This window comes from Zosterops lateralis (genome assembly GCF_965231275.1).
Source record: "Zosterops lateralis genome assembly, chromosome: 1".
Classification (NCBI taxonomy): domain Eukaryota; kingdom Metazoa; phylum Chordata; class Aves; order Passeriformes; family Zosteropidae; genus Zosterops; species Zosterops lateralis.
The window spans coordinates 84,720,058-84,745,431 of NC_139762.1; the positions used below are offsets into that span (position 1 = coordinate 84,720,058).

Genomic DNA, 25,374 nt, shown 5'->3' on the forward strand with positions numbered 1-25,374 from the left:
AACGGTTTGTGTTTTTTTTTAGTCTGTATCTGGACTTCAAGCAACACAGCGCCTGAGACAGCTCATCTGAACCACACTGTATTGCAATACTCGCTCTTCTCAAAGAAAAAGGCTCCACTGAGCAGCAGAATGCTGCCAGTGTCGCAGCTAGGGCTACAATTCAGAGCCTTTTTGTAGCATTGCAAATTTCTTTCTGTTCAGATATTTGAAATACATACATACACTTATATATCAGTTCTTTCTTTTTTGAGGACATCTTTGGCTTTTTTTTTTTTTTTTTTTTTTTTTTTTTTACCCTGATGTGACTTTTTCATCTTGGAATGATGGGGATCTTTCTAGCTTATATTGGATTCATTTTCTTTTCAGTTATGTACATTCAACAAGGACTTTCTACCCAAGGTAAGATCACTTATTGTCAAATATGTGTGTCTGGTTTGCTATGCTAAAACAGACTGGGAACAGGAGTGGGGTGGGGAGGGGGGTGAGGAAAGGAAGAAAGGGGAAAAGAAGGAAAACAACAAAAAATATGTAAGAGATGAGGACACCAGCATCAGGTTTACATTTAGTTTGTACAGAAAATATTGTCTGTAAATAGGAAAAGAAGTGAGAAGTTTCCCCAAAGTAGAAATATAAAAGGCTTCCTTTACTTAAATGCAAAGAGGGAAATAATAGGTACCTTGCAGAAGAGTGAAGGGTGCTGGGGAGTGGACATGCATGTGTTTGGGTTGTGCATGTTGTTATACAGGCATGTTTGCATACAATAAACACCTACCCGTGCATGCATAATTATTGCATTCAGACCAAGTACCGGCTGGCTAAGCCTACTGCTTCTCTTGAAATATTGCAGTCTCCTTCCGTGCTGCGTTCTCTTTCCTCTCTCATTATCCTGCAATCCTCAGAGTCAGACCTTCATTCCAATTCCGTGACTATGTGCATTTCTACCACTCTCCCCCCACCAAAGGAAAAAAAAAAAAAAAAAAAAAAAAAAAAAAAAAAAAAGGAAGAAAAAGACAAAATCGACTTCTCTGAATACCTCCCCCACCCCCGTCGCCTCCCTCCCTCCCTCCCTCTCCGCCGAAAGGCGCGCCTTGCATTTCAAGCAGCCCCGGCGCTGCAGGAGCCGGTTGTCCGGGACCCCGAGGCTGCGGCGCCGCCGTCAGCACCATGGACAGATCCCGCTGCTCCAGCCTGGTCCTGTTCCCGCTGCCCCCTCCCACCGCCCCCTGCCCGCCCTCCCGCCCCTGCCCGCAGCTCCCCGCGGCTTTGCTTTGCTCGGCGGTGCCACCGGGGGGATGCCGGCACTGTCCCCCCCCCCGTGTCCCCACGCCGCTCACTCCTACTGACCAGAAGGGGAGAGAAGGAGCAAACCCAAAAAAAACCCCCCAAAAAACCCCCAAAAACCAACCAACAAACTTACTAGCCCCGAACACACAAAATGTACGGTCCTTTTGGCAGTTTAACTCGGTGACTGGCTGGCTGGTGGGGGTGGGGGTCAGAAAAAGGGGCACTGTGGAATAATAAGCTAGCAGCTTTGAAAGTATTTGTTGCCAGGCACAAATGTAAGGGGAAAGAGAAGTAACGCTGGTTACGAAATTATCCCACCAATTCTAGGTTGGCTGGGAAGACTGTATAAAGAGGGGGAGAGGGGAGGAGACAATGAACAATATTTCTTTCAGATCACATTTCCTTCAGATCATAATATGCTCTAGTCAATCTGTAGCCACTCATAACAGAGACATTGCAGAGTCTTTCCAAATTTTCCTCCTCTTGAACCACAGCATTTATTTATTAGATTGTTTGTCTGCAGTCCCCCTCACTTGACTATCATGATTCATTATGTTGCACAATTTTAAAGTGAGTGATAGGGAGGATGAGAAGGAAGTAAAGACTGAGACTTAAAGAATTACTGATGTCCTGGACAATGCCTATCAGCATTAGATTTTATACCTAGCAGTGGTAAACTGAAATGGACAGATCCTGTTTGTTGAAGGACTGAGATACAAATATGAAGGTTAGTTCTAGAAAGTGTCTGCTGGGACTGAGAAACAGAAAGTGAATTGATTTTTGGTCTGATTATGCAAAGAGAGGTTCTCAGAATCTGACTAAGTTAGGTAAAGCCTTTGAAAAGGACATTTGACAAGTGATTGTAACACTCACTCAGAAGAGTACCCAGAGGTGCCTGTGCCAACAGCTGCTTCAGCTGGCTGTGGAACATTTAACAATTTAAAAGTCTACAGTTCAGCCCTACAAAATACAAATCTGTCTGATTTTTTCCCTCTCCTAAAGTGGTCTTGTATAAAATCCTTCAGTGAGTCTGGTGAAATATTGCATTCTGCCCAAGGGTATTTGGACCTAATTATGTGAAACTTCACTAGCTCATGGGAGCAAGCAGGGGAATCTATAGCATTTCCCATGAGCAGAATTGAGAGTGTAAAGAGGGTGGATTTCTGCATAAGAGAGGAAAAACATAACTAGGTGTGAGAAAAAGCAGGGGAGATAATGTGTGGGAAACTCAGAGGAGGAAAAAGAGTGGGAATAAGAAAAAAACCCAGAGAATTTAAATAGGGAGGAGAGGTTGTGGGGAAGGAGGGAACAATAAAAAAGACAACACAAGAAGCAGAGCATAAACGATTAGTAGGTAGCAACATATTATGCCTTTGTTTTACAGCAAAATTCACAGAGTTTCCCCGAAATGTCACGGCCACTGAAGGGCAGAATGTGGAGATGTCTTGTGCTTTCCAAAGTGGCTCTACTTCGGTGTACCTTGAAATCCAGTGGTGGTTCCTGCGGGCAGCTGAGGACCAGGAGGCTGGAGCTGAGGTGACAGGCACCCAGGTACTGATCCTCTGCCAGGGGGTCCTAAAACCATGTGGAGAATGCTACAGAAAGAATGGAGAGGAAAGAGGGGAAGGAAAGCAGGGAAGATCAGGGGGAAGGAGCAGAGAGAGGTTCTGTATCTCCCTAGGGACTTAATTTTGATTATTGAAATAACCGAGCAGGAACCTGCAGAGAAAAATGCCCACCTCATGGGTTGGTGGCTTTGGTGCCTGTCACTTCCACGATGAAGCTGGGGCTGTTCACAAAACCACACAGGTTTTCCAAAGTCTATTTCCTCTTTCCCCACCCTTTTTTTTTTTTTCTTTTTTTTTTTTTTTTTTTTTTTTTTTTTCCTTCCCTCTTTTCTTTATTTCATTTCCCCTTGGAACGCAGCTGTTCAAAGGCTGCTCCTTGTGGGAATTTTACATCTCCCGTGTGGCAGGATCCTACACGTGCCTCCAATTCCCAGCCAGTGCAGTGGAGCTGGTCCTAACTCCGTGTGCAGCTGCCACAGGAGGGCACAGCCAGAGGGGGCGGGGGAGGCAGGGGGCAACCAATGCCCCTAAAGAAGTAAAAACACCAAATCAGTAAACAGCGGGACTTCAGCGGGACAAGGAAGGGCCGTGTCCGCTGACGCTGCCATCAGGGGACGCTCCTCGCTATGGCCGCTGCTCTCTGCTCACCGGGATCGGAAAAAGACGCCCCTGCGAGGAGAGAGGGCGGGGGGTCCTCGCCCCTCGGCCGCCCGTGCCGGCTGTCCCCGGGTTTTTGGGTGTTCCCTGGTTGTTCCCGGCTGTCCCCGGGTGTTCCCGGCTGTGCCCGTGTGTCCCGGGCTGTTCCCGGCGCGGCCGGCAGGTGGCAGGCGCTCCCCGGGCTGGGCGGTGGGCGCGGGGCCGCCCCGGGGCGGGGGCCGGGGACCCACGGCGGCGCTCCTTTCCCTCCCTGCAGGTGGAGCTCCTGCCCGAGCGGGACCTGGACAGCGACGGCACCAAGATCAGCGTAAGTGTCGCTGAGGGCGCGGGCGGTCCCTGCCGGCCGGGGGTCCCTTCCCCTGTCAGGGCCCCCCCGCTCCGAGCGCCGAGTCTGTTCCTGCCCCGCCTCTCCTCTCCATGGGCCCCGCAGAGTGCGCCCCCAGCTCAGCGGTTGGACTTGATGAGCTCAGAGGTCTTTTCCAACCGAAATAGTTGATTCTGTAATTCTGTGACTGTTTCCTTGACGGCCCGGGCAGAGGGTGTCAGGACAGCCTTTCCCCGTTCAGCCTCCCACCCCTGGAGGCCTCGCCCGGGCTGCCGAGGCCAAGCCCATTGGCAGGCCCTGTTTGTGCCCGTGAAGAGTCCGGCCTGCACCATGCTTGCATTTCTTGTTTTCATTGACCCTAGGCAACTGCCGAGTCTGCCTTAGCACTCCAAAGTTGGTTTTAAGGCTGAAATTTGTTGATGAAGCTGCACTTTGGTTTAGCGGGGCGTGCAGCTGCTCCAATGGGCGTTTTGTCAGCTCCAAACCCACTGGCAGAGAGAAAGCTCAGAAAGGCTTTGGACAAAACCTCCCCACTGGGAGCAATCTCAGCTCTTTGCCACTGAGACTCTGTTTTATGAAAGTGAGATTCTGACACCAGAGTTGCCAGTCTGCTGCTTAGAGATTGAACCAGAATCTTACCTAACACAATTATAAAGCAGCGCTGCTCCATTCCCCCTCCGGCGGTTCCCTGCAGGGCCAGGATGCCTTCCACAGCCGAGTCCTGTCCTGTGTCAGGCACAGGCAGAAGCTCCTTCTGACCTCAGAATAGGGCAGATCCTCCTTCCTCAGCATCCCAGGAAATGTGTGGTGGTGGGATGGATGATGGTGTGGTGGTGCTCACTGCAGTGGAAAGACATAGATACTTAGCAGATACTGCAGCGTGAATATTCCCTTTGAGCCTGGAGGGGCTTTCCCTTTCTCTGGCACAATCGTTTTGGAAGTGCTTTTTAGCTGCAGACAAGGCTTTAAATACCAGCAAAGCTTAAGACAGCAACAAATAAAGAGGAGTAATTTCTGACAAATCCTTTAGTGTGCTGTTTTTTGATGCCTACAAATAACAAAACAAATAATTACATCAGGTCCATGTGCACCTAAGTATAGCTGAAGGGCATTTATAAATGAGAACATAGGTATGGTGTGTTCAATACAATACGTATTCTAGCCATACTTGCATTTTTGTGATACTTCTCACCGTCAACTAGAAATGATTTGTGTCATGGACCATAACTTCAGTTGCATTTGTAGACTGCCTTACAAATGAGGCTCCCATGTGGTTCTTGGATACTATTCCACTAGACACAGGGCTAGCAGATAATTCATTCCCTATCAATACTAGCTCATTTGAAATCCCTGTGGTAATACATAAGAACTGAGACACAATATAGACTGTGAAGCTTGTCTCATCTTTGAAGTTACAAATCTCTTTCATTATGTATAATAATAATAATAATTCATGAGAAAGTGTTCACTGTGCTCCTATAAGCTTGCATAAAACCTTTATTTTGTATTTATAATAAAAATAGCCAATATTATGTAGATGTCTAAATCTACTTTTTATCTACTTTTTGCAAAATGTAGCCTTCATTTTTGAAGGCATACACAGCTCCATTAGTACTAATGCAAATTATCATCATAAAGAGAAAACTAAAGTATATTTAATAAATGTTTTTAAATATGTGCTGAAATACACCATTTCTATCTGTTCTGACTGATAAAACAGCACAAACTGAAAACATGCATATGTGTTGTCTGCAACAGTTTCTAAATTTCAAGTGCAAAAGTCAAAAACCATTCTGTTTCTCACCAAGGCTATGCAGCATTGTTAACTTTGTGGCTCTTGCATAGGAACAAATGAAGGCACAATATGACCTACCAATCCTCTTTCCATTCATATGAATCTTTAATCCTTTTGCTGAAAATGAATTGTTCGGTAGAGATATATTATTATTGAATATGATTTAAATAACTATCCAGCACTTTCTGTGCAATTAATACTGCATACGTTATGCCTGTAAGTATGTAATCCATACTTTCAACTCAATTTGCCAAGTATAAATTCAGAGCTGGGTACAGCACAACAGGCTATAAACTCCATCCAGTACCTTAAAGCAATGACATATTCACGACTGTTGCTCTTCAATTTATCAAGAAGGCAGAATAGGTGCCTTGCCAACCCTGGTTTCTACAGTAGGCCAAACTATCAGTGGCAATATATTCTACAATCCCCAATAACACATGCCTAGCTTCAATCTAGCAGTTCTCTATTTTTGTGCTCTACCATGTAATCATCATCTTGATGTCTCCTTATTGGCTGTTATTGATAGGACACAGAGCAACCTTTGCATCCTTGTTTATGTAATGGTGGAAATAAACCAAGTTCAGAAGTTCTTCAAAGCTGAAGATTTATATCCCACTGAATACCTTTTAACTGGCTTCCTGTGGGGCAATAGATAAAAATTCAGGTAGAGAGTAATAGAAAATTAATTAAATATAAATTATCTAAAGTGATGAACATACAGAAAGGAATCTGTGTTAACTTTTCCCAATGCATCTTAATAGCTATCACACATTTCTGGATGTATAATTTACTCATGTGTGTTTTAATTATCTAAAATAAAAAATATGTTATGTTGGACTCAGATATTAGATATAATTAAAAATAAATCTGGAGTCTCATTTTAGCTGGCAACTCTTAAAACAATTCTGGATATGTGCTTCTAATAAGTACACAAATAAACAAACAAAAAAACAACTTGACACCATATCACTTTCTATCATTAACAGAAAAAAAAAAAAATACCAAAGTTTAGACACACTTGAAGGAGACAAACTGAATGCAAATATACAGTTCCAATGCAGTGAAGAGTACAAGCTAATCTAATAAGTAGTTATTAACATAGTTTAAATTTCGCAAACATCTCCAACAAAATTGTTAATGCACTAGTTCAGACACTGAATTATTCAATAAAGCCAACTAACTGGAAAAGTTTAACCAATAAAGTGCGCATATTCTAGTTTTACATAAGAAACCTCATTAAGAATGTTCATGATCTTAAGCAATTAATTGGAATGAACATGGTAGTTTGGGTTTGTTGTTTTTTTTTTTTCTGAGGCTGATTAGATTTCAGAGCAAACCATCTAAGCAGATTTTGAAAGAAGATGTCAGGCATCCTCACAGATACAATTAGCCGTACTCATCCTTGATGTAACTTCCCTGCAGTAAGCACAATCACACCATTGAGCAAATTGGTGCTATGCCCATAGAGTTTTTCCTAAGAAAGAAGAATTCATGACAATGTATTTTTCTCTGTTTTTTCCCCCCACCCTGGAAAATTTGCAGACAGTGAAAGTACAAGGGAATGACATCTCCCACAAGCTGCAGATTTCAAAAGTGAGGAAAAAGGATGAAGGCTTGTATGAGTGCAGGGTGACCGATGCCAACTATGGAGACCTTCAGGAATACAAGGCGCAGGCATTTCTCAAAGTCAATGCTAACAGCCACTCTCGGCGAATGCAAGCCTTTGAGGCATCCCCCATGTGGTTGCAAGACATGAAACCTCGTAAAAACATCTCAGCAGCTGTCCCAAGTAGCATCCACAATTCTGCCAATCAGCGTGTACGTGCCACCTCCAGCCCCGAAGCAGCAGCCAAAATCCCCAAACAAAGTCCACAATCAGGTATGGTAAAGCATTTTGAGCTTTCATTTGATTGCTTACCAGCATGTAAAAGGAGGCTAAACCATAAGGTAACCAGGAATTGTGACTAGGAAGAGTGTGGTGCTCTTTTGTCCCTCCTTCTCTCTGGTTCTATTCTTCCTGCTATCTTTTTACTTCCTAAAATCTGAAGAATAAATTTCTGAGCAGAAGAAGAAAAAAAACCTTTAACTTCTATATGTGGATTTTATCTCTACCAGTTTTACCCACCTAAAGCTAGCTCTCAAATCAAAACTTAGTTTTCCCTGTAGTGTGTGTGTGGAGAGACAGGGGCATGTAAGCGAATGGCTCATCTCATTTTAAGATGTCTGTGCATGATAAATTAAATAAAACACTCATCCAGATGTGTTTCTTCTTAAGTTATTTACACCAGTCACCTAACATATCTTCAATATTTGTTAAAATAAATTTATTTTCACTTTCAATCCTATTTTCATAAGGACCTTGACTTCTAAATCCAAGCAGACCTTAGATAGACCAGATAGTTTCTCTATTGTGTAGGCTTTAGAAAGACCATGGGTGTGTCAGAGAATGTGTGTTTGTCATCTTCAGGTGCTTGATCATTGGCTTTGAATCAAGGGTTGAAATGGCAGTGTCTCCATTGTCTGTCATGTAGAATTTAACATTCTACACATTTTGTTAGGGGGATTTTGTTCAGCACTGCATGCATAACTTATAATCAATATCAGTCTTCATTTTCTACATTGATACTGCAAAAATCATAATTATGCAAAGGCACATGAATACACAGGAGGTGCAGTTCTGTATGACAGCAATAGAGAAATGAACAAGATAAAAACCTGAGATTTTTGAATTCTTAAATATCCTCTGGAAAACTAGCTGCAAGTTTAATGGTTTCTGAGTTACTTCTATTTACGAGAGCCAATGTAAGGCACAAAATCATATCCTACCTTAAAATGTGTAATGGAGCTGATTAACTGATGCATCATTTTTCTGCTAGTGCGTTGTTAAATTAAAAACTGAATACAACAAATTTCATAGCACACCACTTGTGAAATCATTTCAAAGTTACAGACAAGACAAGTTAGAAAAACTTTCATAAGGAAAATGCATTTCCTTGCAATTGGAACAATATGATTATTCATATGAAAATTTTTATTGCTGTTAAAACAGATGATGCATATGCTATCACTGTTTTACTTCTGTATACACTTTTTAAAATTTATGTAAGTTTCATTCAGGTTTCTTTCCCTGAAATGGAGCCACTTTCATTTTTAAGCTTTTCCAAAAATATCTAAGCTGTTAGAAGGAAATAAATAGTTCACTTGATTTAAAATCACCATTCTACCATGACTTTCCTTTCAGATAAATGTATATACTTCTTATTTTCCATTGGACTCATACATTTCAAAGCAGCAGACTTTTCCATAAAGGGAAAACTCTGCTTTCTATTCCATCCTACATGCAATTAATTAAAATAGTCATAGGTTTATGAAATATGTAGCAACAGACTATACTGCATTGCAGCCAAAGTGTGCACAAAACAGCTAATCCACTAAATCATTTTGGATATATAATTTATTCCAAAGTATTGTTTATGTTCTTAGTCCAGGCAATGTCTTGAGTGAATAATGGACATTTCTTATTTGAGATCTTGTAGGTTATTACATGGAAATATCCCTGTTAAAAAAAAAACAAAAAACAAGCAAACAAAAACCAAAACAAACTTTAATTTTTTACTTGAGTAAAGATGGGTGCAGATCAAGTACAGACAATCCTAATCAAAAATAATTTTTAAATTAAGCAGATAAAATATAATTTAGTCTAGTAGTTCATTTTTATGACAAAGCACAGGCAAATGCTGCATTCATCAGAGGTGTAGGTAATGTATTGAAGAAATAAAAGTGTACCAGGAATCATTTGTATGCTTAATTTCAATTGAATGGTCACTTGCTCCACAAATGATTGGTGATATTTTTGACATCAGATTTTAAGCATCAGTTCAACTGTTGAGAACCAAGGTTTGCTTTCCTTTACTTGAGAATATCTTGGCCTGGCTCTTTCAGCTCCAGTGAGTGAGATTTGGATTTTCATTCAATTTTATGGTTTTCCTACAGTAATAGAAATACCCACAGGAGCACAAGGAAGGGGGAAGCTTTAGCTTTATCTAACTTAGAGAAGCAACTTAGCTGAGGAGGGGATATGTCCATTGTGAGACCTCAAAGAAAGCAGAAATGAGGTGTTACAGATGTTAATAGTTTATCTTTTTATGATACAGAATCAACACAACCTCCTTACTTTATCAAATGAGAAAGTCTTCCCCTCTCTTATGCCATGCTAACCATATTTATGCATGGACAAGACTGCTGTGTGATTACATTATATGTAAGCAATGTCTCCATCCAGTAGAACTTAGAAACACGTTTGAATACAAATGTGTCATAATTAAGAACATATTTGTACTTGAAAGACGTACAGGTTGTGATGTTTGTTCATGTTGAGTAAAACATTGACTTCAGCACTACTCCTTGAAGAGAAAAGTACTATTAACCATAGTTACTTGTATCAAATGTTCTCCAGTATAGAGAGCTGGTATGTAGTTATTGGCAAACAATAAATTTTACTGCTTACAGATTTTTGTGAAATACATTTACAACAATGGGAAAGATGACACTGTGGAATTATTGGGAAATCTGTATTCAGCTACTGCTGAAGAACTCAGCTACTAATATACGAAAAAATGCATTCTGATTATATGAATACTTTGTCCCCAAAATTTACTTTTAAAAGGTAGATAACACTTTACTTTACTCCTTCTATCCTGAAGTACGCTGCAAAATTTTGTTTACTTTTTAACAATAGATATTTACTATGTAGCTCTATAAAAGCATTTTACAGTCACTACCATTTTGAAACATCAGCACTTCCCAACAGATATTTCTGCTATTCTCTTACTTTGCTCTAGAGTCAGAATATCTGTGATAACTGTCAGGGAGCTGTATAGCCACAGCTGACAAATTAAAGTGCTACGAGGCCCATTCAGTATTTTACACTGCTCTTAAAAATATTATGTGAGTGTAAGAAAAGTATATTTATTACTGTAAACATAATGGAGATTCAATACAGGAAGAAATAGCTAATGAGAACATCTCCCACAGAGAGTCTTCATATAATATACTAAGAAGCACTAGATGACTGTCTCAAAGTCAAAAAAGTCAGGAAAACAGAAGTTAAAGCCAACACAGCTTGACCCTTTCATTTCATAATTATGGGCTGCAGCAAATGAGGTAACCCATCACAGCTTAATAGAAGTCTAAGTAATTTGACAGTAGTCTGCATACATCCAAATAATGTCCTGTGCAGGTGGAGTGACAGACGTTTGTTTTTTTTCCTGAATAATTCATAACAACCTATCTTAGTCCAAAGGTAAAGGTACAGAGTTGTGACAAAGCTCTGCAATTCTAAGGAATTAAATGGGGTCCAAGAGCTAAAATGAAATCAGGTGAAAGGAAGCTAAATAATCTCCAAGCTGCAGCAAATGCCATTATTTCATGGATACAAATCTAAACTAACTCTGCTGCCTGCATTCAAATCACTCAACATTTATAGCAACAAAACCAGCTGAAGAATTTGTTGTGCTGAGAATGAGTATATCCCCCAAGCTCTTTCTGTTCTGCCAATGCTCTGTTAAAGCACTCAAAGCCATTGGTTGCTTTTCAGACTCAAGAAGATCAGTCTCAGAGAATTAAAAATGAAGAAGTGGTGATTAGGTAAATTTTCTGCCTGCTTATATACAGACTCTGCACTTTTCTAGCAACTTTCTGTTCTCTTGTGAAGTAACAAATTCATCCATTAGACTATCTACATGCCAAAACTTCCTGTGATGATGGCAGATTTCCAGCAAATGACTTGAAAAGGAACTAGGAAGAAGAGGCTACTTACCTAGGCAGAATAACCGGGATTCTTGGCATCATAAATCACACTGAGAAGCTTACTTATCATCAGGCATGAATACAAAAAAAAAAAAAAAAAAAAAAAAAAAAAAAAGTATTTTTTTTTCTTCAGTCTGTTCGTACTGATAAACTGAGGAAATTACTGTCTCCATTTTTATCTAGAGAATCTAGGAAACTTTTATCACCAGCCTATTTTAAGCACAAATTTTATGTCCAGTTTGGAATCTTTCAGGATATAAACCAGTTTCCATGTTGAGATTTTTATTCTTTTTAATTTATGTTCCGTCTCCTCTCAAAGCAAAGAAAAATATATCTGCTCTAGTCTCCACCAAGGTGGCAGCCACCATCACTGCTTTCTTCCCTAAAATAATCTTTGGCTTTCATAGTTGCTGTTTTAGAAACTGATTGCCCCTAAGGTTGGGAGGCACCAACCATTACTGTGATAAGGGATAGCAAAAAGTCAAGTCTCTGTTTCCTGTGGACTTCATGAAAGCAAAAGCTCAATGATGGTTTTGTTCTTGTTCAAAACCTTATTCTGCTGTTCTCAGAAATACCTGCAAAAACACTATTCCAATTTACACCTGTATACACTGCAACCTCTGTTTTTACTTGAAATATACACTTTGATTCCCTCTTCATGAAAAAATGATGCTCTACTTCTTTTAGCTTCTCAAAATAATCAGATCAATTCAAACCATGTTAGTTGATGTAGCCCTTATAAATAGTTAGCTCTTGACCTTGAAACTGTAAGCATCTTCTGAGAAGTGCTAATATGCTCTGAATAAATTAATTGATAAAGCAACATCTTTACAGCAGCTAACCCTCCACTCTTTGTATTTTTAAGGCCAGGACTTCCAATGCAAAATTCACTCAATAATGCCTTATGCTTTTTTTTTAAAACCCACATCTTAATTTCTTATCTGTGTGTACCTATTGATAGAACAAAATGCATACAAGTACTTAAAGATCCTGTTCTAGTGCTTAGTTCACCTAGACCCAGAAACAATCTCTCCTTGGTGTATCTGCAGTTCTAACTCCTGTCACAAGCACAACATTGTCTACTTTTTATAACCATCCCTCATTGGCATTGCCAGTCACTGATATTGTACTACTGTCAATTTCTATTCATTTCTATCCCTCTTATAAAAACACAGGTTAGAGAATTAAGAGGAGAAAGCAATCACCAGCCGCTGCCTTTTTCTTTTTCTTGTTTTATAACTTTGAGCAGTTGTGCAATCCCACATGCCCATACCAGACCGAGTACTTGGGTAAAATACTCTTTCTGAAATTAGAGATATTGTTTTCAATCTTATTTATGCCCATGGTTAAACACTAATAATAAATCACAAGAGAAAACAATGGTCTTCTAAAATTTCTTGAGACAATATTGGGATTTGTGGCCAAATATATGGCAGCATCTCTGTAACTCATATTTCTGTAAAAATGATGGTATTTGGATGCTGCATAGTTATTTTTCTCTTACGAAGCTGTCATGAAACAGTGAGAACAGACACAGTTGAAACTAAACGTACAAAGTCTACGAAAATAATTTTGCCCTTTACCCATCTACATTGTAGTTTATATAATGTATATGTACTGAGATATTTCCTATTCTTTTAGTAACGTTAACAGTGTGTTTCACTGTCTGTCACTGCTACATATGCACTTCATCATATGCCCTTAATTTCTTTTAGCTACATAAAAATAAGCCTTTCAGACTAACATCATGTTTAGAACAAAATTCACATACAAAAATCTGGTAGAAGACCATTCAAGAGCTCCCAGAGTAGCAGAATCGCGGTAGTTCTGTTCTACATGCCTGATACAACATTCTTTGGTAAATACCACTGGAAAGATTGCAGGTGGACACATACTCAGTAAACAAAAAGAAAATAAAGGAAGAAGAGAAAAAAAAAAGGGTGGGGGGAAGAAGCTGTGTATGATTTGTTTGTCAGCTTACTCAAATTGCTTTTCATTGCTTCACAATCAGACAGATTGCACTGGGTCATCAGAGATTGCAGCATATGTGACAGGGCCTGCTCTTGAAATAACTGATGGGATTTCCTTGCTTCAGAACACAACCCATTTGTTACTTGACAGATACAGCAAAGCAGAGGATATTTTTGCTTTTTTCGGAAGAGAAGCAGGAAGTTTCCCATCTATGGTGTCCCCTACTTCATTATGGAAATCCTTTGCATCACATAAAATGAAAAAGAGTGGGTGCAATTATTTGCTGGCTGGAATGGATACAACTCTGCTGAAGTCTAAAGGATGTCCATTCTTCTAAAATAGCAGAAAAATCGGCTAAAGGATGAGGATGAGGATGAATTCTACTCATATTGTGAGAGTGAATTATAAGAAGAACTGAAGCTTTGCTCTGCTTGTACCACTGGAAGAAGTTTAGGACAGTGAAGGTTTCTGGGAACCGAATGAAGGAAAGTAAAACACCTGAAAACTGCTCTTTTCAGCTCAGATTCAGGGGGAGAGGGCATTCTTAATGGTAGGGGGTTTTTTGCTGCATTTTTTTCTGTGTGCTTTTTCTTCACCTTTGATCAACTTTTTTCTAGTGTTTCCCTCTGAAACCTTAGCCTAGACTAGCAGAAAGCTCAACAATTTAATTATCTTCTTATTCCCTTGAGTGGGATTTTATATTTGAATAAATAATTTTAAAGTTTCAAAGATATTCCAGAGACTGTTATTATATTTACACTATAGTAATAATCAATTAATTCTTCTTTGTTGATGATAAAGCTGGATGGTATTTGAAGAGCAACTAATGATCTTGCTGCCTACCTTGAGAAGACTCTACTCCAAACTCCATTTTACCCTATCATAAGGGAGTTGCTACTGTACTTTTTGGCAGTGCAGATTGTTATCCTGTCTGTGTGTGGGTGTTCTAGTCAGATCCATTTCACTGAAGTTTGTTCCTCCCACCCACTCACAAATGCTACTATCTTGGAAAAAAGCTGCCTGATTTTCTGTGAACAAAAATGTGAAAGTTGCACAGTCCCATTTACAGTGCTTCAAACATTCAATTTGTGTGTTCATCAACCAACAAAAATATAAAGAAAAAATCTGGATGCTACTTCTTCTGCCATTCCTGTTTCTACTTCTGTTACTACCTCAACTGCTGTTGTTTCCCGTGACACTGACTGAGGATTCTGGCCACCAAATCACAGCCATAGGCCTATAAGGATTATAAAAATTACTTCAGCAAGACTACAGAAGATGGGGTATCCAACTCCAGTTCATTCTGAAGGAAAGAGTTGAAAAGACAAGATATTTTGTCAAGGAGCAACAGTAAATCAATCATGAAGCCAAAAATTAGCAGTCTCATAGGGAGCTATACATTCAGAGGATGCAAGGCCCTTCAGTAGACTTATAATGTTAGATAATATGACTACCTAGTTTGTGCCTGTCTGAAGTGCTGAGAAAACAACAGGTCAATTATCTATTTTGTAATTTCATGAATTATTACCAGACATCCGATATCTACTATTCAGTGACCATCTTTTACCTGAAGAGTTGTTGAATATTGAGTAATGATATTTCATGGTTATGATTGATCCCACGTCTCAGATGTATTTGGCACAAATACTTTGAGCTTCATTCTCAGAATCTGCCATTTTCAAACTAATGTACTATGGTTGTAGGAGTAAAATATATTTTTTTAATTTTTATTTTCATCCTTTTTTTTTTAATTTGCAAAACAGAAATAACAAGGGTGAAGGCTTTGGATTGTGAACACTGATTTAGCTCTAACAGTTAAAAATGTTGCCACACAAAATATTTATCTTGCTCCAATCAGAAGTTGTTGCCTCAAATCTGGTTGGCAGGAGGAAATAGGTGTCCACTGCTCAGCTTTCCTAGCTCACAGTGTCAAGCCTCTATATTGTCATAGTGTCATCTTTGACAGCTGATACACTAAACCTGAGCTCTTAAATTGAGATAGGGGAAGAGATTATATGGGGTATCACTTCTTATATCACTTCTTCTATTGGGGATTTAATTTCCATAAGAGGGGGAGGCAGAGAGATGGAGGGACTATCATAAACTGCTCCAGCTATATCCATTAAAAACTTGTGAGTCATAGCTCTTAGACAGAGGCACCTTCTGTTAGTCAGAGACATTGTTCTAATCTCTATAACAACTGCATTATTCACCAGGCAAACAAAGGATCAGAGGAATGATCCCTGCCTCAAAACACTTACCATCTAGGAATCAGACAGAAGAAAACACACTCATCCAGTGGAAACCTAACTGAATTCCTTGAAAATAGCTCATATAAATGATATAAACAGAAGGAGACCAGCTTGACTGTGTGTCAAACATAAGTTAAGGTGTCAGGTGTGTAAAATGAGAAAAGGGGGACTGCATGTCACGTATTGAAATAGTTAGAAAAAATAATATTTTTATTCTGTTTTAAAATACTCTCTTTGTATATGTTTTTCATTACAGTGCTGTTGAAATGATAGTGTATATTAAATATCACCCACTTAAATTTTCTTTCCAATAGATGAAAGGATTAACAAGATACAAAAAACAAAGGGGCAAAAAGACAAGTGTGATTCTCTTTTCCTTAAGAGTCCTGTTGTAACTTTATGGTATCTTTAAAAAATGGCTCCATTTACTGTTTAATTAAATGTGGAGCATATCAAGTATAGACAAATTTATATACACATTACAAAAATGCTGAGCAGTTTGTGTTGGAGTCACATTTAGTTACAGCAACACAAGCTGGCTATTAAAAAAGAGTCAATTCAAGAATTTTTCTTAACAGCCTAAATTCCACCTTCATTCAGTATAGGGCATAACGATATGAAAGTATAGGATGCGATAAGTTACCATAGAACAGTCAGAAAAAACTCCATTTGCTTTAGAATCAGCCATTTCATACAGATAAATAAAAATGCACCAGTTTATATTTTTTTTCTGTCACACTTAGAAAAAGCTTTAAGGTATTTTTTATCTATGGTTATGAGAGATAGGATGAAAGAGAAGAATGAGAAGGAAAAGTGGCCAGTGCTGATAAGAGCAGTCAAAAAACCTATTCCCAGTTGTTCTGAAATGCTAACAATTATCAATTATCATTTGGTTAAGCTTGCACCCCTCCTCCTCAGCTTTGAACTAGGCATTGTTTCCTGGACTGCTTCTCAGACAAGATTTATTTAAATAGATAATACTGGTATTTCACAAATTATATGCAAACACCTCTTTTAGCAACCATTTTCCTAAAAAGTACTCTCTCAGTGAAATAGAAACAGCTGAAGTCAATGCATTACTTACACATGTGAAAAGATCCTAAAACTTTGGAAGTCCAAACACCAGCTAAAGGAAGCAAGAGAACTAGGATGTCTGCTACAAATGGCTGATGTTTGGACATTTGTGACTGTAGGCAGAATGTCATTCTCCTGAGAAGGTCAGGAAAGGTGGACAAATTGGCTATGTCAAGTATGCTGTCCAGTTAATCTTTCTGAAATACTGTGTTCTAACTCAACAGTCACTTTTGGCTGTTTTCATCAGAAAAGTACAAATATCTATAAATGTTGATAAACTGCCCATTTTAATTATTTGTTTAAGGATCTCACACCTCCCTCCTGTTGGTTCAAGGCAAAAGGATGACAGGGTTGAATAATTTTGGTGATCTCATTTTCATCTTTGAGAAAGACATTAGAAATTCCTTGGCTTCTTCATAGTGCATGATGGCCCAATTAGGAAGCCTTGTTCTATGCATGAGCTTAAAGAATGAGATACGAACATGAGCATTTTTTAAAGAATTAAACAGGGAATCATGACTTTCACATGTGTTCTAGCAGAAAAACAAAAATTATAAGAAATAAATGTTTCACTAGCTAGGAGTTAATTTCAGGAATGATGTAGAAAGTGATCTGGGTGTAAAATTCCAGATTATTTCACACTGGTATACCTTTAATTCTACTTCTGTTTATCTTGGCATGGTCAAAATGCAGAAGTCATTTAAAGTCCCACTCCTCTTTCTTCTTTCATACTGCTGTCTCTTGTCTTTTTATAGTTCAACTATGGCTTGTTCTAGACTACTGCCTGAAGCCAAGCGTCATTATTCCTACACACTACCAATATTTGAAGTCTCCTCTATTTTTTTCTCTTCCAAGTATTTCCATCTCAAGTTTGCATTAGAACATGACCTGAGGTGTAGCTGGCAGCAGGGTAAAGGCTGTGACATGTCTTAGACCATAAAGGGCTCCAGAAGTTATTGTGGCTCAGATATCTGGAAGAACTCTCTCCTCTGTTTAGGATTGGAAAGTTTTAACTTTTTTTGCCCCATTACAAGACTGAGCACCTCTGTGTGCCTTGTCTAGTAAAAGCTAAGGATTAAGCCTCCATGTAGAATCCCATCTCTCTTTCTCATCTCCTCTTCTGGGCATCACTAACAGTAAAGGAATAGACATCAGGTGAACAGAGCTACATGCTGAATGCAAAGTCTAAGTAGACTTCAGGGAAATTCAATACATATCCTGTTGTAAATTTGTTCTGCTCTGTGAGACAAATTCATTTGCCCTCTGCAGTATGAGATGAACAAATCATACTGTTTTAAGGTGATTACTGTACAGCCAATGGAGAAAGATGGAGTAAATGCCTAAGCATTGAATATGAATTATATTAACTGCTCATCTTCATCCAGGCATTCAGTTCCCCAAAATCAAACACACACGACTGAGCCCTAAAAAAGAGTTGAGAAGTCATTCTCCCAAAGAGGGAAAAGGAGATTTTACATTTGTGGATAAGAAAATTTCTTCCTTAGTGTGGGTATATTTATCCCATCACTATGGAAGAGTTATACACAATTGTGATTTATGCAATTCAGAGGAATGAGAATGATAGCAATTGGTAGGCCAGAGGGAAAGAATCTATTTATTGAAAACCTATGTGAGACATATTCAAATAAAATTAAAAAAAAAAAAAAAAAAATCAGACATACTTGGTTTTACCTATCCTTATGGAAATAGAACTGCAAATAATAAGTAATGTTATGATTCATTTATGTCCATAGTAAAATTAAGGCAGGTATCACATGAACTTTTACTTACTTTACATGGCAATAATGCAAAATTATGGTTTTGTGTGGTTAGAACTGGGGTTGGCAAGAAGAATATTTCAAATCTAACAATATAAAGCAAAGCTAAATGTTGCAAAACCAGGCACTTAAAGATGGAAAATATCTCAGCGCAAATTCCTGAAAAATGAAACCTCCAAGGTTTCAACAGCTCTGTGATTTCAGAAGTCAGTAGAACAACAAAATTAACTCATACCCAGAAACAAAATTGACTCACAGCCCAAATATATGTCTCTGAAATATATGTATTGATATTTTGGCCTAATGTAAATACATACAGAGAATTTGAGATGAACTTTTGTGTGACTGGCTGTATTTCTCCTGTACTGGTCAGCACAAAGCCAGGACTCTGCTGTGCATTACTCTTTCATGTGGTCAGTGGGTTGCGACCAAAAGGAAGCTCAAGGATACCCTAACTAAACTTATATGTTTAGTAAAGTACTAAAGAAATGCTGTTGAATTTTCAGATTCCTTCTGGGTTTTTTTGTATGAGAATACAGTCCATTGTGCACACAACTGTAAGGAGACAATTTTAAGAGGCTCTGACAGGTATTGAGGCTCAGAATGCAGGATGCTATTACATCCCAGAGAAATCCAAAACCTTACTAAGCACAAGGGATGCCAAAATAGCTAAGCTGCAATTCTGGCAGATGCAATCTGTTTGAGACCCAGGGTGATTTACCATGTAAGACACTCTTTCAAATAGAAGATGCTAAAATTTTAGTCCTGAGGCAGCTGCTTTGTTCACAATTCAGCATTTCATCCAGTTGTGAAAAATAAATGGGCAAAATTATTCAACCATCCCTGCTGCATCCCCAAATCCCATGTATCAGGCACAAATTTTGTGTGATCAATATCTTAGTGAAGGCAATGGCTCATGCCTGATTGCATTCAGGCATGGAATGACTAACTATGTTTTTGACCAGTTACATTTTACAAGGAATTTATAACTTCTGGTGGCTTTATTTTATATTTAGATCTTCTAAAATTAATTTCATTAACAAAGCAAAATTGTTGTATAGCTGTGGGCTTCATACACTCTATGAGCCTTGAAATGTAAGCATTTGGAAGTTCTTTTTAAATTTTAAACCATCTAGGATTCTAGGGTTGCAACTATTTATCACTATTTTCTTTTTCTTTGTGTTTCTAACATTTAAGTAAATCATAAATTTGAAAAAAAACCACAGTTTCAAACACTTTAATGGCATGAACTGATCTTTCACGCTGTTGCACAAAAACTTACCATCGCATGCCTTTGGCAATATAGCATTTGTTTACAGGAGAAAGCTAAGTATTTCAGAGACATTTGACCTTTTGGATATATGTGAAGAGCAGGAAATAAATCACAACTAATGGGGGATTTACATACCACAAGAAGAATTTAACTGAGTCCCCATGGCTGACAGGTGAAACTCTGAGAGTGGTGAGAATGTCTGACCCACACATCATATGGAATTTAACTAATAATGTAGAAATAATACACACATACATTACATGACAGTTCTTCCTCTGAGTGACTGTCTTTGAGGATTATATAATTGCAGTCCAGCGTTACCCAGTTTTGTTGACCTGCAATAAAATTTCTTTTAGTTCTCATTATGTTAATTAGAAAATAATGCTTGAAATGATGGGATAATGAGTAATCAGTTTAGCAAATACACAGCCAGATAGACAGCTGTTAACTTACATTAACATGCTCACTGTTCAGGTGATACTATTCAAGTCCTAGTCAAAATGGTAGACTAAAACACCACCTGCATGTAAGTCTGAATTTGGATACAGTGGAATGGAGTCTCTGATTTAAGTGCCCTATGACTTCCAGATTCTAAGTCAAAATGGAAATTTATGAATACTTTTTGTCACTTGTTTTTTCTCAAGATGAAAAACAAAAAATATGAGCAAAAATGACAGAACAGAAAAAAGAGAAAAATAGGAAAAAGCTGCTTTCAGTTTTGCTGTTCTTGTTCTACCTTTCTACCTAATCTAAACAAATACTTAGGTCCATGAAAGAAAAAATACAATTCTTTTGCTCTGGAAAAGAAGAATGAAGCTTTAGTATACTTAAACTTCAATTTTATTTCATAAAGCATCACTGAAAATATGAGAGCACACTTAATAGCCATATATGTCCCTGGCTATTGCAAGTCAATTTTATGTTGGCTGATATATATGATCGAAAATTTCTCTGTTTGGATTAAACAGCATTTTGGAAACTATTAAATCAGATTAAGATCTAATAACCAGTTCCCAAAATCTTGCAAAGAACACTGTCTATTACAGTTTTTTCCAACAATCCTAATAGCCCCTTTCTTCACATAGAAACTGAAATAGTTTTAGTTGTCATTTCCCCTAATTTTTTTTTTAATATGTTCAGAATTTTTTAGCTTGCACTTACTGCATGTACTCTAATCTAAATCCCCTGCAAGCAAAACAAACTTGCTGTTTAGAGAAGAACATGGATGTAGAACATGTGAAATTAATTGGAGGGAAGTCATGATTTATGCAGAAACTGAACATTATAAATAAAAAGACCATGTGTATGGATTATATACTACCCCCTAATTTGGGACTCTACAGATTAAATTATTGAGAAAAGCAAAATGAAAACAAAAATCAGAGAATATTTGGTCTGCAAATAATGGTGCTGCTTTTCCCCAGCATTTTTTATGTGACATATTTTAAGTTAAACTTATTTCAAATCATACTTTTTCTCCTCTGCACATTACAGCTTTAAAATTCTCAAATTGTAACATCATTACTTGTTATAAAACCTCTTTTAAAATACATTCATGAGATTCTTTCAAGTCCCATTATTTGTATTTTGTACAGACAAAATATATCTCCAAAGGACCCTTTGGAGTTTTATTGAGATATATTTCCTTGATTCAATCAAAAAGAAAAAAAAAAGTAATAAAACAAGTAAAAATAATTTAATACATCAGGAAATTATCTAACACTAAGAAAGATTCTAAGTTTGTTAACTTCAGAAGGGAAAGAAAAGCCTTCATAAAGATCTTTCAAATGACAGCTTTTGCAGAGAGAGAGAGAGAGAGAGAACAAAGTCATGCTGCAGTAAAACCAAAACCAGAAACTGAACTCGAGTTCAAAATCATAAATACTGTCTGTGTGAGAACAACACACAGTTGCAGCAAGTTTGCTTGTGCATTTCCTTGTTTGTAATACAGAACAAGTGTCCTGAGGAGCACAGGAAACTACGGCAGTGTAGTGCAAGTGATGTTACCAGATGAGCCAGAGAACAGTGGGCCTCCCACTCATGTCTTCTTTCCATAGAAACAAGCTCAAAGTTCCCTTGGACTTCTCTTGGAAAAATGTTAGTAATGCCTTTGAGACAAGTTTTCATTTAAGAGTTAATAGATATTTATCAATTCAGTTCACACATATATAAGTGAAAGCACTATTGCTTAGAATGTCTTGTGAATGTGACAGAGGACTAAGTGTTTTATGGCAACCACTATATATGTAACATCTCACACCATGTATTTATCAAAGCAAGCAGTGTTTATCTAAAATCTGTGATTTAATTTAATCCCCATTTCAAGAACGAAAAAATTACTAAAGACAGGAACAGAAATACTTGTTGCTTTGCTTATAGCTAGCAGATACAGAGAACGGTGTTACATCTGAAAACTTAAAAAAATGAGGACTTGCCTGGATTGCTTTTTGCTTTCATTGTGTATACTCCTTATGACAAGATAAATGTGCTTTTGGGGGCTAAAATGAAATCCATAATTTAGTTTAATATTCAGTTCTTTACAAGAATTTCTTATACATGATTAATAGATTAAAAAAACAAAACAAAACAAAACAATTTATTACAAGTCCATCATTATCATGGATTGCTTGTAACACCATTGTTACCGTGTTATAGGACTGATGCCTCTAACCATCAATAAAATTTATAATTTTCGAGTATACAACACAGAAATAAAATCTATTAATCATGCATTGACCTCTTATAATTTGAACTTCTACTTACAGTGTTACCAAATTACATTTATAGATTGGACCTCAAGTAATTAATTGCAAATTCTGAATGTAATTCTAGATGATACAGGGAGTTATCAAGCACTGAGACTTGGCATGTAAGACAACTAAATACTCGTGCCCTTGGTGTATGAACATTCAGTTTAATCAATCTAACCCCAAATGGTTTTATTATGCTAGCATACTAAATATACAGTCATGGGTTTAGAAACAATTATATGGATTATTAATTTTTCATAGCTTTTAGAAAAGAAAACAAAGTCTGGGATAATATAATTGCTCAAAAATAAATACTCCAAACCTTTTGGCAGTCTGTTTCCCCCTTGTAAATAGCTCAGACATTTGCCTGTATCTCCTCTGGTTTAAAAGGAAATACTCTTTAGCCACCTAGATGACTTTTTTGTTAGCAGTCAATGATGTAATGCTGGAAACGATTTTGTAAAGAACACTCTGAGGTGGAAGGTGTTTGGCTTTGTTCCTCTTGGTTTATGATTTATAGATAATATTGTATTAAAAGACAGACAAGAAAAAAAAAAAAAAGAAAGCAAATCAAAGCAAAAAAACCCTCCCTGGGACTGAAATACTTTGTATGTGTTGTTATTTGCAGTGCATGCCAAGACATTCATGGGCACCAGAGCCAACCTGGCGAGCTAATTATATAAATAAATGTATGTGTTTAAAACAGCCTTATAAGGAGCATTGGAAATCTGCAAGATGAGCGAATATCTTATAACTTCTTCCGCAGGTGCGAGGATAGCTACAAGCCATGGACTTTCTGTCCTGCTTCTTGTTTGTGGCTTTGTGAAGGGTGCTTTGCTTTAATCTAAAAGTGCTGACTTTTTCCAATATCACTTTCTCTTCTTAAAGCAAAGAGCAAATCGCCTGTAAAATCCACGGAGCGGACAGCAAAGTTGACCCTAACCTCCAACCACCACTCTGCACCCAATGTACTCTAAATCTCTACACAAGGAGCACCTTCTTCAGGAAGTACAAACAAAATTACTAAATAAATAAAATAAAATAAATATTATAAAAAAGAAGAGGATACCACATGTTTTCTTGATATATCTTATTTTCTTTGGCGTATCACTGATATTTTATTTGAAGAGAACTGGTGTGATGTAATCAAACATTTTGTAACAGCAAGACCTAGTTTCCTTTTCTTTCGGCAAGGAGAAGCCTCATCCTTGACTTCTCAGGGGTTGGCCTGCAAGTCCTCAGTATTACAGAATTAACCGTGGATGACATTTGGTTTCCTACGCTGACAGAACCATTCCAGCCTGGAAGCAAAAAGAGGCCAAATAATGAAACAAACCATAGTGATTTAACATAAATAGAATACAGACAAACTTTATCAAAAAGCCTTTTTTTTCTTTTTTTTTTTCTTTTTTTTTTTTTTTTTTTTTTCATGAGGAACAGGGAGGAGAAAATATATTCTACAAAGCAGCAGACTAGGGGATGTTGTTTCTGAAGGACATGTGAGGATATTTTTCTTTTGAAAATTTTTTTTCGTTTTGTTTTTCAATATATTATTCTTTTCTCCCTTTGAGGATTTTTTCCTGTCTTTCTGATTGTTTCTTGTTCAATGGTGGCAAGTACCAACTTAGGCCAACCCCTGATGACTACGTGGAGGTTTATATATATACATCCTTTTTTTTTTTTTTTTTTTTTTTTTGTGTGTGTGCGTTCTATATTTCAGTGTGTTTTCTCTCATTTTGCAACTCCTGTATATGCAAAACTAACTTAAATTCTGTAAATTGCTTACAGTCTGTGTGATATAACTTCAGAGTAGACATACTTTGGTCCTCCTGCAAGACAGTTTTTAATATTATCTATATGTCGTGCCACCAAGAAACATCTTTATTTCATTTTTTGATGAAACACCACTTTTTAGTTTGTAATTCAGTAATGTGTGGATTTTGTAATGCATATCTTCACTTTGACTGGTTTGACCCCCTTCAGCCCTCTGTTTACTCTGTAAATGCACATTAAAATTTGTTATGGTCTCTAGACAATGAATTATTTTTAGTTTGTATGTTGTGTTGGAGTTCATATGCTGAAAGCTCTTTGAACTTGTGATGTTTATAGAAGATGAAGTGATTCAATCACTAGAGACTGTAAAATGCAGGTTTGCAGTCAAGTACTGCACATAAAGGAAGGTAAGAAACAGAAAACAGACAAATAAACCAGAACATGTCTTTAATGTTCTTTTGCTAAAGAGTTTTAGGAAAGTGAATTTATTACACTGATAAAATATATTTGCATCACAGCTCTTTCTACATTTGCCAAAGATGTGTCTTTCTTTGCTTTTTCTGAAAGTGGATTGTCATTACTCATTGATATTCTTAATTAAAATACTTTTTGTCTGTGAACTGAATGCGAGAATTTTGCTGTTGAATGATGTAATATGTGTTACATGAATTACATTCATTAATGCAGGAAGCAAAAATTGCTACCATTTGCAGCTGCAATCAGGAAGGTTTTTTTCTTTTTCCTGTCTTTCCACTGATGCTGAAAAATTCACACCCTTTCATTTATCAGCACAGACAATCTCATACACCACATGCTTATTATGATCTATTTATAGCAGCATTAAGTAGCTGCAGCGTGGTCAGCTGTGTGATTTCTCCTCACTTTGTAAGTACTGCAGAAGAAATTTTTAAAAGTGTGTTTATTATCTCGTCAGTCTGTGGTCTACAGGCCTAACATTTTATTTCAAAATGCTCATAAGTCTGATGTGTTTCCCCATTACTTTCAAAGGATAAAGAAAAATAAAAGCATGGGATCAACATTTTGTTAACCTAATGCTTTCAAA

At 37.6% G+C, this 25,374-nt stretch overlaps 1 protein-coding gene across 2 annotated transcripts; it reads left to right on the top strand.

Moving 5' to 3' along the window:
* Position 1: 1 nt before the first annotated feature.
* VSTM2A (V-set and transmembrane domain containing 2A) lies at positions 2-23,515 on the top strand (the record flags this gene model as incomplete). 2 transcript variants are annotated; one of them, XM_083879577.1, is made up of 5 exons in its annotated part: positions 2-399; positions 2,669-2,835; positions 3,766-3,816; positions 7,175-7,511; positions 23,427-23,515. In XM_083879577.1, exons 1-5 carry the CDS (start codon positions 321-323, stop codon positions 23,513-23,515), a joined length of 723 nt encoding a protein of 240 aa, XP_083735703.1. In that variant the 5' UTR covers positions 2-320. The 2 variants fall into 2 exon arrangements, with proteins under 2 accessions (XP_083735703.1, XP_083735704.1); XM_083879578.1 differs by lacking the exon at positions 23,427-23,515 and adding an exon at positions 23,305-23,381.
* Between the last annotated feature and the right edge of the window lie 1,859 nt (positions 23,516-25,374).